We start from the raw sequence: 12227 nt of genomic DNA, 5'->3' as shown, positions 1-12227 counted from the left end.
TCACTTTAGCACAGTCCCATCTCGCACCCTATACTTCCCACGGCTAAAGCATCTAACTTATGCATCTCTGGAAACTACGGGGAAATTTAGCATGCACAGTCCATCTAATCTGCACATCTTTGAACTGTGGGAGGAAACCGGAGCACCTGAAGGAAACCCACGCAGTCGCAGGGAGAATGTGCAAATTCCACACACACAGTCATCTAAGGGCGGAGTGGGACTCAGGTTCCTGGCACTGTGAGGCAACAGTGCTAACCACTGACCCACCATGCTGCCTTGTGGCCGGGACTCTTGAGATTAATTTGTCTTTCCTTGTCTGTTTGTCTATCCTTAATATTTGTGTCAAACAGTCTGCTTTTGCCTGTCTTATTCATGAATGTTTGCCATTTTAAACTGGTATAGCCTAAATTGTGGTAAATTAGTCATTTTATTCCCATTTGTTAAGGCTATGTTTGTTTACAATAAATAGACATTTTCCTCGAAAAAATAATACCTGATGTAAATTTCTTTTGACCTGAATAGCAGACAGCTAGGCATCTTGATGGTTTAATTGAGTAGTTACCCATTTGTGACGAACTGTGGAATAGTGGAGCTCAATTATTGAGTCATGGCGTTGTCTTCAATTTAAATCTGAGACTGTGATCTAAGATCCAGTTAGAAGAACAGCAAGTGCTTGGTTAAAATCTTCCAGCTTTGTGCATAATCATTGGAAATGCATGGAAGTGCAACCTTGCAACTTTGTTTAGGGTATTGGCTTTTTTGTATCTCAAATGTACATCACTTTTTTTGATAAAAAGTCTTCTGATTATTAACTTACATCAGTTGTCTCAAGCCAATTGAAATGAATGCTTTTTTTAAATTTTGTAGCTTTAAGTTTAATGGAGGAGTACTGATTATAGTGGCTATTGCTGAATTCTTCTAATTCTGCTTCTCTCCAAGACCATGTACCCTATAAATATAGAAATTAATGTTACTATATGTCTATCACCTGATGAAGCTGTTAGTGAGAATGAAAATGGAGCACCTAAAAATCAAGAAATAACCTTGTGTCAGGGAGGGATGAGGTATAAAATCCCTTGAGTCCTGTTCGAAATATCTGCAGCATTTTACTCCAAGCAGGGCATGTGTGGTTGGTTTCAATTAAATGAGAAAATATTTGCCACTCTATTATAAAGTATATATATTTTTCTTATCACAGCTCATTTGTATGGATAGAAATTGCAGGTAAATGGGTTGAAGTTAATTTACTGGCAAGTATTTTGACATTTTAAACTTGGAAGTTAATCCAAGAGTTATGCAAAGGTAGAAAACATGATTGTTATTTGAAGATGTTCTAATTTGCACACAGGTTTTTTATTTGCAGTGTTTTTTGTGGAAAATCAAATCTCTCAGGAGCGTTGTTGCTGTCTAGTTATCGCATAGGGCCAGGATCAAAAAAGCAGTACTGGTTGCTTAACATGAATGCCCAAGTTATATACAATTGTCTAATAAAGTAGTGGTTATCATGTATATTGTGTAGCAACCTGAGCTTTATAAATAGAGGCCTAGAATAAATAAGCCGATCGGTTTTGGTGAACCGATATAACATTCCCAATATGAATATGGTTCTGAATTCTGAGCACTCAAAGGATATACTGGTGAGAGGAGAACATATGTAGAGGAGAATAGAGTCATTAGGGGCCTGGTAACGGGAGCATTGCCAGGCGGCATGGTTTATCTCCCTGGCTCCAGTGAGATGACTGCTCAGTATAGGTAAAAGTAAAGCCACCATAGTCCTACCAGACCATAGCACTGCTATCCCATTGGGAGACAGAAACAACTGGTGAAGATTTAACCTGAGAGCCATCATGCCTCAGGTGAGAAAGAAATTGAGGAGAGCCCTTGGTGGTAAGCTCACCCTGTGTAGGAATTGAATGCATGCAGTTGGTCTTACACTGCATTGCAAGACAGCTGTCCAGCCACCTGAGCTAACTGATCCCCCACTGGGTATAGCTTTATGGTTGGCCTTGGCATCATAGGGTATCTTTCTGGCAGAAGCATTAACTTCTCAGGTTGCATCATCTGAAGGAAGAAGAAGACACTGAACATGATTTTGAAGACAACGTGGAAGTTGAGGAAGAGGAAGAGAAATGTATATCGTATTTTTGAAACAAAACTTGTTGAAATTGATTGCTAAATTGTTTAGTATTTAGAATATTGATTGATTGTTACTTTTACATTAATGTGTAATCATACTAATGCACCATCCAAAGTCTTTTTGCACAATTACATGAATAATTTGAAGTTTTCCACAGGAACGAAAGATATAGCAACATATAGTTTTTTTTGTTTGGCCTTTATGCTGTTACAATTACGTACCAGACACACTCAATTGATCCTTGGTCTAAAGATTTATACAAGCTTATTGACCACCCTGTTCTAATTATTGACCATTTCAATTTAAAAATAATCAGCAGCACAGCTTTATGTTTTAAACAATGTAAAATGATAATTTATTACATAAATTACTGAAGGTTATGCGTATAAAAGTTAGCTATTAGCTAAAATACAGATGCAAAGATTTGAAGCAAGTAAGGATAAAAATCAAGCGTACAAGTTAAAATCCATTCAGTCCCTAATGTTGTTATAGGCGTGGCTTGCTTGTACATTACATTTATGAATTGAAGGGTTGAAACTTGAGATCAGATCTAACATGTGCAACAGCTTCTGTAGTTGAATCATTGGAGGTTGCTCCCATGGTGGAATAAGTAGAACAGGTCCTGGGAATGAATGAAGGCTTCTATGTTTCAATTTTACAATGCTGCAGGCTATGATTTTTGGCAGCCTGATTCCATGCAGAAGTGCTTGAGCTTGGTTCTGGAAGCCACCTCTGTCTCCCTGTTGAGAAGCAGTTGCTGTTTCAAAATGTCATCTTCATGGTGTTCAGATTGCCCCTTCAAAAATGCCTGTCCTCAATCAAATAAAATAGGAGCAAATGTTAATATTGAATCAGTGCTCCATGAAACAAAGACAGCTTTTTTCTGTCTTGGGAGGATTTGCGGGGGAGTGGAAAAGAGGGTATTATTTTGCAACATGGTTCCGGAGTCACATGCAGGATAGATTATGTTGGAGTAATATTATGTGAAGGCCTTTATAAATTTATACAGTTGAGGTTTTCTGATAAACGTCTGCTTTCTGGTGATAAACCAAGTTTTATCTAGATCTATTGAATTTGCTTTCACAATATGCCATGATGTGATTTGTACATACAAATTCAAAGTTGTTTCAGATCTGTAAGACAACTATTTGGTTACAATGCCCATTTCTGATGCAAATTTTTAATCACCACTAACAATCTTTGTTGCCCCTGGCTTGTTGTATGTTTCTCATTCACAGACTTTTATACCAGCTTGGGACAGTGAGAAACTGCAAACATTTTGGCACCATATTAAAGAAGTGTTTAAGCTATTTTTGTATAGCTTATGGTTATAAAAGTATTGAACAAGCTTTGTAACAACTGTGATCAAATTTAATGATTTTATAGTGTTCCTTTGAAATAAAGTTTTATTTTTATGTACATTGCTGGATTGAAGGGAAAATTGAGTAAAACCTTTGCTTCCTTCATTTGTTTTCAGTTGCTTGACTTGACTAGTTTGTAAAAATACTTAAGTTGTTAACTAGTATTTAAATTCATTTAGGCAAAATCTAGGCATACCCTATCTGGTTAGTTTTATTTCATTTGCTAACACACCATTAAACTCAGCCATCTCCTGGCTGACTCCTTATATACATTTTAATAAGTATTTTTAATGTTAACCTGGATATGTTAGTTCACACTCTGGGGTAGGTGAATCATGAACAGGACCTTCTGATCCATAGGTAGGGATACTACCTCTGTGCCACAAGACTCTTTATATGTTTAAACAGAATTAACTAATTAGTTCACACATGTTGTCTTAAGAACTGAAATTGCTGCAGAAATTTGGCAGGTCTGGCTGTGTCTCTGTAAAGAGAAATAGAGTTAGCATTTCAAGTCCAACATGACTCGACTCCAGAAGCCTGAGTTCTGAAGAATAGTCATACCAATTTCGAAATGTTAACTCTGTTTCTCTCTGTTGCCAGACCTGTTGAGTTTCTCCAGTTCCTTCTGTTTTGAGTTCAGATCTCCAGCATCTGCAGTATTTTACTTTTAGATGTTTGACTTACCCCCTTTCACTGCTGGATATTCAGCATTCTATTAGCAAAATTAGAAACCAACATCTTATACATACAGATTTCCTATACAAACATGGGGGAGGTTCTTTACCTTTTGAAATTAGTTCTATGGCAAGTTTCAACTCAATCGCATTAAAATTGGCATGACCATTAAGTTCGATAGCGAAGTGATGAACCATATCCCTGTGGCACAGAATGATGAGAAACAAGCTCATGACAATAGTGTGAGGAACCTAATCTGAGATAACAAGAGGAAGGCAGTTACTTTTGAAGGGGATGGCGCGTTCATGCCAGTTCCCTGCTTCCAACTCAAGAGGAGCAATGTCAAGATTGTCTGAGTGGCACAACTGTATGATTAGTTTCCCAACTGATGGTTAATCTCTGGCAGGAGTTAGATATACTGCTGTTTGGATCTCTGGCTGGAAGTTGCTTTCCTCAAGAACTGAAAAACAGATGAATTATCAAAGCTTATTTACCCTTCTAATACTTTAACTGCTCTACTTGTTTCATCGGCCTTACTTGCATGATTTTGTTTGGGTTTTCTTTTGTTGTCCTTGACTTTCCTGGTGTGTTTCTGTTAGTTTTGCCAGTTGTTTTTGTCTGACAACCCCCACCCCCTCCCAAAGGCTTTTCAGCATCAGTTGACATTGGAGTGAGAAATCTGCACCATTTAGAAGCAAGTTTGTAGGCATCAGAGCGAAGTGAAAAAGCACTAATGTTGTCTTTTGTACCATATTACTTCACAGGTGGAACAATTTACCAGCCAGTAACTATGGTAACCTCTCAGGGTCAAGTGGTGACCCAGGCCATTCCGCAGGGTACAATACAAATCCAGAACACGCAGGTGAGAGATGTGGACAGTTTCTGTCATTATATTTTATGTTTTGGTCCTTGAGGCTGCTGAGGAAAACATTGTTAAACTAAGTCAAGCGTCTGAATTTTCTGGAGATTGAATTAGAATAAAAATAGAGACCAGGAAAGTACTTTAAGGGCACTCACTTGGTCCTCCTCAAGGCGAACAATTTTCTTTTGCAAGAATATACTTTATTCATAAGGTATCTACAACTGCATTATGAAACATTTCAAGTCAGCCATTACAGAAAAAGTAATACCACTTATCTGGATTGTGCGCTTTGCACACTTTGTGTTTCAATCTAATTGCACAGTTGTGACATTAATTAAATGTGACATTAACTATATGCATTCTGTTACAAGCATACACAAAGAGGTTGCATAAGTAACCAGACCTTGCTACATTATTTAGAAAGGCCTTAGACAAAGGCCTTTCCCTCACTGTGCCTTTGTAACAGCTGCCCCAAGTGTTAATGTAACCCTCAGCACATAGTCCTGGACCTTAGAATATGTCAGTCTGCAAAATTTGGTTCCGGATTGTGCTTTACACTGGAAGATCAAAGACCATCTTTCACCACGTCGCTAGTTCTTCAGGTCCACTGATGTTTGTCTCTGTGTGTGTGTCTGTAAACAGCCTGCGTGGCACAGCGTCCTGGGTCATAGAACTGCTCGGGATGAACCACAGTACAAGCCACTGCATCTCCTCCTAGAGGTTCCTTGCAATCATTCCAGAGATGCACAACTGTCTTGTCACCACCTCAGGCATCTCAAGTGCCCCATATTGTGGCATAGAGAGTCTGGGCACGAGCGAACGATTCAACAGGTAGTGCCCCTCTCACCACTGACCAAGCTACTTCTTCGAGCTTGTTTGAAATTTCTGGTTATGCACTATTCTGCAAATGACAGTCTGTTCAGTGAGCCAACCAACAGGCTTGGGTGTCTCCTTTTCCAACAGGACCTTGAGGATATTACATGCTGACTACTGCCTGATGGATTTGTGGTTAAAGGGGTCTTTCTGAACAGACTTTTCTCTGAAGGACAGGTGATAAGGCATAGTCCAGCTATATGGAGCTTTCTGTAATAATGTGGCCAACCCACCTTTCAAAACACCAGGGACAAGTAGAACCACAGCATATGGTGACACTCTGAGCTAATGCTGGACACAATAACTAGCAATGATTCTCATTGGGCACAGTCTTTTATGTGGTCCTGCCTGTACTCCTAAGAAAGAATCATTAAGACAAGACACTGTGTATATCTGAGTGAGAAAATAATGAGCAGGATATTAACTATAACTCTGTGAGGCAATTATTAGTACAGGGTACTTTCTGTACCACAGTCTGTAGGTGTGAGGCTGGAAAAGCACATCAGGTCAGACAGCACTTGAAGAGCAGCAAAGTCAATATTTTGGGCTGACACACTTCACCCGGACAGCGGAGGGGGTGGGGAACCCAGAAGTAAGTAGCGGCTGGGGAAAGGCTAAAAGCGATGGTGATAGGTGGATGCAGATAGGAGTTATTCTGATTGGTCTGTGCGAAGGGTGGAGCAGATAGGTGAGTAGGAAGATGGACAGGTTGGGTCAAGTCAGGGAGGTGAGTGAGTTTGGGAGGTGAAATTAAAATGGATGGCACTGTCTCCTGTTTTCCTGATGACATGTCCATCCTTGGCCTCCTCCACTGCCGCTGGAAGTACAGCATCTGATCATTTGCTTTTGGAGCTTACAGCCCAATGGCCTCAACATTGACTTCACTGACTTCAAAATCTCCCTCCACCCCCAGCCCTATCCGATGTCTAGCCCTCCCCTTTACATCCCTGACCTGACCTAACCTGTCCAACTTCCTACTCACCTACTCACTCCACACTTCCCACAGTCCAAACACAATAACCCCAACCTGCATCCACCTATCACCATCTCTCCTACCTTTCCCCCAGTCCCAGCCCCTCCATCTATTTATTTCTGGGCTCCCCTCCCCCTCCCTTGTTCTAACGAAGGTTTTCGGCTCGAAACATTGGTTTTCCTGCACCTTGGATGCTGTCTGACCTGCAGTGCTTTTCCAGCCTCCCACGTACCGACCCTAGCTTCCAGCATCTCCAGGCCCTATTGTCTCCAAGTCACTTTCTGTACCACAGCAGGTTGTTTGCACCTGAAGGAGATAAAGTGCAAAATCATGAAATTAATATCAAATGCCAACAGTAGCAGCTATCGCAAGTAAAACTGTCATTGAGCAGTCCAGTACACGGGGAGTGATTATCCCATTTTGCTGTTTGGGAGGCCTTACAGCATGCATAGTAACTGCTGCATTTGCCTATATAATGACACCATACCTAAAAAGCAACTTATCACTTGCAGCTTGCTGGTTCTGAAATGTTTAGAGCATCTTTGAGAACCTGCATGTAACTAAATACCTGCAGATTAGATGTCATATTCATCAACACATGGGGACTGGGTGATAGAATGGTTTAAGAGTTGGCCTTTTATTTGCAATTTGATTGAAATTCAGTTAAAACTGGGATAGCACACTGTTATGTTGGCTGGCCTTATTAATTCTGATTAAATGAAGTCATGTAACTCTGAATTCAGTTCCTACTGAGATCGAGCTCACAGAATACATTGCTCGTTCATGCTAAATTGGCAAACTGGCTTACACTGCCAAAGTTGCATTACTTGCCCTGTAACTTTTTACAGTTGGGCTACACTTATGAGAGCACTACAGGCCTAGGGGGGGCCAGATAGAAGGCGTTTTTCAGTGCTAAATCGGATTGTGTTTGATGTTTATGGCAGCAGCCTCACTAACCCTCACCTCAAGCAAAAATTCTACAAAATGAAGATTTCAGTAGAATGGTACAGGAAAGGCACTGCAATTGCAAAGATTTACAGTCAATGAAACAGATTCCATGCAGTCAACTACTTCACTGCATGCTTACTGTGGAATGGGGTTGGTGGCAGCAATTTGACACTGGCTGTAATTGTTTCAGTACCATCCTATACAGCAGTAACCAAAGTAGGGCTTGATTGCACTAATTAAAATCATTTCAATCAGAGCAAAATTCTCCTTGCATGTTTTTGTGGTGGGGAAGGGTGGCAGTGTGTCGGGGTGGGGTGGTTTGCTGGGTTGAAGGAACACGTTAATTCGGAAATCATACAGAAGGTAACTGTTTCTTAGTGACTTTCACCTGATTCTCCTACACTGACGCCTCATTAATTTGTTTTTTGCATAAATAGAATTCTGCTGTCTTTACAAGTGCAACGATTCATTAGCACTTGCTGAGGCAATCGTTGGAAGTTTTCAGGACTGTGAAGAAATATAAGTTATCTTTCAAAAAAATACTTGTCATATTCATATGTGGTGCACAGCCTTAAAGGGGCCTTATTGAAATTGCATTCCGAACTTCTGTATGTGTATGAGAAAGGAGCCCAAGGTGGTGAAGATATCCTGGAACACCATTCAAAACGAGAAGACTGTATGTAAGTTGTCCTCACCTTTGGATATATTTCACTCAAAATATTACATAAGATCAAGAGGAGTAATTTAGCAGCACCGACTTCTACCTGTTTGGTGCATTTCACAGGATCATAGGATCCCTGCAGTGTAAGAAGCAGCCGTTTGGTCCACACCAATCCTCCGAAGAGCATCCCACCAAACCCACCCAACCCCTATAACCCTACATATCCCACGGCTAATTCACCTAGCCTGCACATCTTTGGACTGTGAGAGGAAACTGGAGCACCCAGAGGAAACCCACGCAGATACAGGGTGTTTATGCAAACTCCACACAGTCACCCAAGGCTGGAATCGAACCCAGGTCCCTGTTGTTGTGAGGCAGCAGTGCTAACTACTGAGCTGCCATGCCGCGCCGCCCCATTTAATGTAATAAAACAGTCCAAGATGCTTCACAGGAGTGTTTGTAAACAAAACTTGACACCAAGTTACATAAATCAGTACTTGGCCGTTGACCAGAAACTTTGTCAAAGAGATGTGTTTAGAGAATGCTCTAAAAGAGGAAGGAGAGGCAGAGGTATTCAGGGAGGAAATCCCTGCGCCTTAGGGCCTTGCCAGTGGCTGACAGGGCTGCCGGTGATGAAGTGACTCAATGCTGAGGAGGTTGGAATTGGAGGACCATGAGGCATCTCTGACACTCGAGACCAGAGGAAGTTGCAGAGGTAGGATGGGACCAGAATATAAATTGAAGAACTGCGGATGCTGGAGCTCTGAGACATAGATAAAGAGAAATTGTTGGAAAAGCTCAGCAGGTCTGGCAGCATTTGTGAAACGAAGAAAGTAACAGAGCTTTGGGTGACTGCGTAAACGGAGGCTAGAGCAAGGGAGTCCAGTGAGTCTTCTTCAGTATGTTTCCTTCAGAATTGCTGAAAACAAGCAGGTTGGTTTTAAACAGGAAGCACTGAGTAACTGGGCACCAATGTAGGTCAATGAGTATGGGGGTGACATGTTAACAGATCTCTATATGAGTTAACTAACACAGAACGCTGGACAAACTCAGCAAGTCTGGCAGCATCAACTTCCAAGTTCTGAAGAAGAGTGGTACCAGACTTGAAACGTTAACTGTTTTTCTGTCTACAGAAGCTGCCGGACCTGCTGAGTTTCACCAATACTTTGTGTTTTTGTTGCACATTTTCAACATCCACAACATTTTACTTTTATTAGTAGGAGCTAAGCTGTGGGCAGCCGAGTTTTGGCTGATAGTAAGCTGAAGGTAGAACAAGGCAGGCATGTCAGTTGTGCAGAGATAATGGCTGGAAAATCCAAGATAACCAAGTGTGAGGCTGGATGAACACAGCAGGCCAAGCAGCGCCTTAGGAGCACAAAAGTTGACGTTTCAGGCCTAGACCCTTCATCAGGAAAGCTGTTGTGCATTAGGATAGTCATGTCTAGAGAAGACATAAGCATAAATGTAAGTTTCAGCTACAATTGGACTGAAGCACAGGTGAAGTAAGGCAGTATTACATAAGTGGAAATATGAAGCCTTGATGATGGGTCATGTCTGTGACTAGAAACTCATCTTAGGGTCAAATAGGTTACAAATAGTTTGATTTATTCTCAAAGAGTTGGCATGAAAAAGGATTAACTTGATGGTTAGGAGACATATTTTGTGATAGGGACTGAAGACAATAGCTTCAATCTTCACAATATTTTCCTGGATGAAATTTCTGTGCATCTAGTGCTGGATGTCAGACAAGTAGCATTACAACTTAGAGACAGGGGAGAGTTAAGTGAGGTGGAGATGAAGTAGGTTGAATCCCATTTTCAGGTGATGTTGCCTCAGGGCAGAGTGTAGATTGGACATAGGAGTAGGCCCAATGATCAGCTTGGGAGACACAAGCAGTAATTATGAGCAAGTTGAAGATGAAGCTATTACAGGTTATTCTGTAGCTAAGAATAAATAGGTACAAATGGAACCAAGCATGTGCAATACACTCAGATCGATGGCAATAAAGAGGCAAGGGAGAACATTGTTGTGGTCAGCAATGTCAAGGCTGCCGAAGTGTCAGGCACATAAGTGTTAGGAACAGGAGAAAGCTTTTGAAATCTGTTCCACCATTGAATAAGGTCTTGGCTGATCTGGTTGTGGTCTTGAGTCTAGTTTCCTGTCTGCCCATAAGCCCTTGACTCGCTCATCTATCAAAAATCTAACTCAGTCTTGCCTAAATTTAGTGAATTTTTATTTGTGGAAGAGAATTCCACAGACTAAAATCCCTCTGAAAGGAAGAGAAGAAAAGAGTCTGTAGGATAATCATATGGTGTCTGTGACTCTGACCTTTTGTTCTACGTGAATTTGAGGTGGTTCTGCACCGTCCTCCCTTGTTAGTTGTGAAATGAGTCCTGCTTCACGGAAAATTTGGATGGGTGGTGGCTTAGCAATGTTGTTCTCATTTGCCTTCTGGCAGCAATCTATACTGGTGATGGTAACCCCATATCCAGAGATATAGCTCTAAGGTAACTTGGTGAAATCCAAATCTTGTTTTATTTTCGCATACTTCAGGATGATTGGTTTAATGCTGCAAACCATTCAATTGGCAAGACCATTTGATCTGGGATAATGTGGCTCAGATATCCCTGAAAGGTTTTCCTTTATACTGCGGCCCATTGTCAGAAATGATTTCTTTGGATGCGCTGAAAAGGCTGAAAAAAGCACTCGATGTGCTTGCCATGGACATGCTTGAAGTTTTCTTTATTTGTCTGACAGTTGGATATTTGCAGAAGTAATTGTTGAGCAAGAATAACTTGTTTACCTTCACTAGCTATTCTCCAAATAGGCCACTAGAGAATTTGAACCAAGTGACTGCAGAAATTTTTGATGTTGCTGGTTGTTCTGCAATGCTGCCATATCCTCAGTAAAGTTTCAGTGTTGCTGTAAATCCCTGGACATTGGACCATATTACACACTAGCTGTGAACAGCAAAAGGATGGATACCAAATCCCACAACTGCTACTATATAATAATGTTCTTGTGTAACATGTTCACTTAAAGATCTCTAGTAGGTAGCTAATACATTACATCTTCAGACACGTATCTCAATCCCCGCATACTGCAGCACAGAGGATCTGCAGCCACGTTACAACAACATTTGTGTACTTGGCTCAATTGCATGTTGATCTCTTAAAGTGACATCACTCCAAAGATGATAATACAGTACCATTTAGGGGTTGGAAGGGGGATGTGATGATGGCAGGTTTGAATATGAGGCAGGCTGTACCTGACGATAAAATTATGTTCACGATATTAATTAATATGGGAACCAGGAAGGAAGGTAAGGTACACTGAAGTTTAATAGAAATAGCCAAAAGTAGCGGGAGGTGGATCTTGAGAACAAGGTGAGCTCAAATCAAGGAGAGGATGGAGAAATTTGAGAAAGCTGTGAGTTTGAGGCTTGGAAGAGCAGAATGTTGGAAGGATTTTGGTTCAGTGAGCATTGGTGGCAAAGGAGGATTGTTCCAGAGCGAGCTGATGGGACACAATGTTGACATGCTGGCTGTCAACTTCTCCTGTTGACCCAGTCCTGCAATTCCATGGATTCTGACCATCCTCTGCTAGGCATCAGTTATTATATAGTCCTTGAAATGACAGATTATTTAACTGTGGAATATCACAGGTTTTCCCTAATCCCAAATGAGCTTCATCTGTATTATTTACGCGAGTTCCACTGATAGCTGAAACTGGTT

General features: G+C 41.1%; 1 protein-coding gene across 30 annotated transcripts in view; it reads left to right on the top strand.

Annotated features, from left to right (window-relative positions):
• pknox2 (pbx/knotted 1 homeobox 2) overlaps window positions 1-12227 on the top strand; it is a 422222-nt gene that overhangs the window by 367008 nt on the left and 42987 nt on the right. For all 30 annotated transcript variants that reach the window (XM_059639012.1, XM_059639008.1, XM_059639006.1 and 27 more), the window contains one exon: window positions 4941-5038. In XM_059639012.1, coding sequence (XP_059494995.1) covers window positions 4941-5038 — 98 coding nt within the window. The remainder of the gene's footprint in view (window positions 1-4940; window positions 5039-12227) is intronic.

Source organism: Stegostoma tigrinum, chromosome 32 (assembly GCF_030684315.1).
Source record: "Stegostoma tigrinum isolate sSteTig4 chromosome 32, sSteTig4.hap1, whole genome shotgun sequence".
Lineage (NCBI taxonomy): Eukaryota > Metazoa > Chordata > Chondrichthyes > Orectolobiformes > Stegostomatidae > Stegostoma > Stegostoma tigrinum.
The sequence above is the reverse complement of the archived record's forward strand: the minus strand, read 5'-3'. Positions and strand labels throughout refer to the sequence as shown.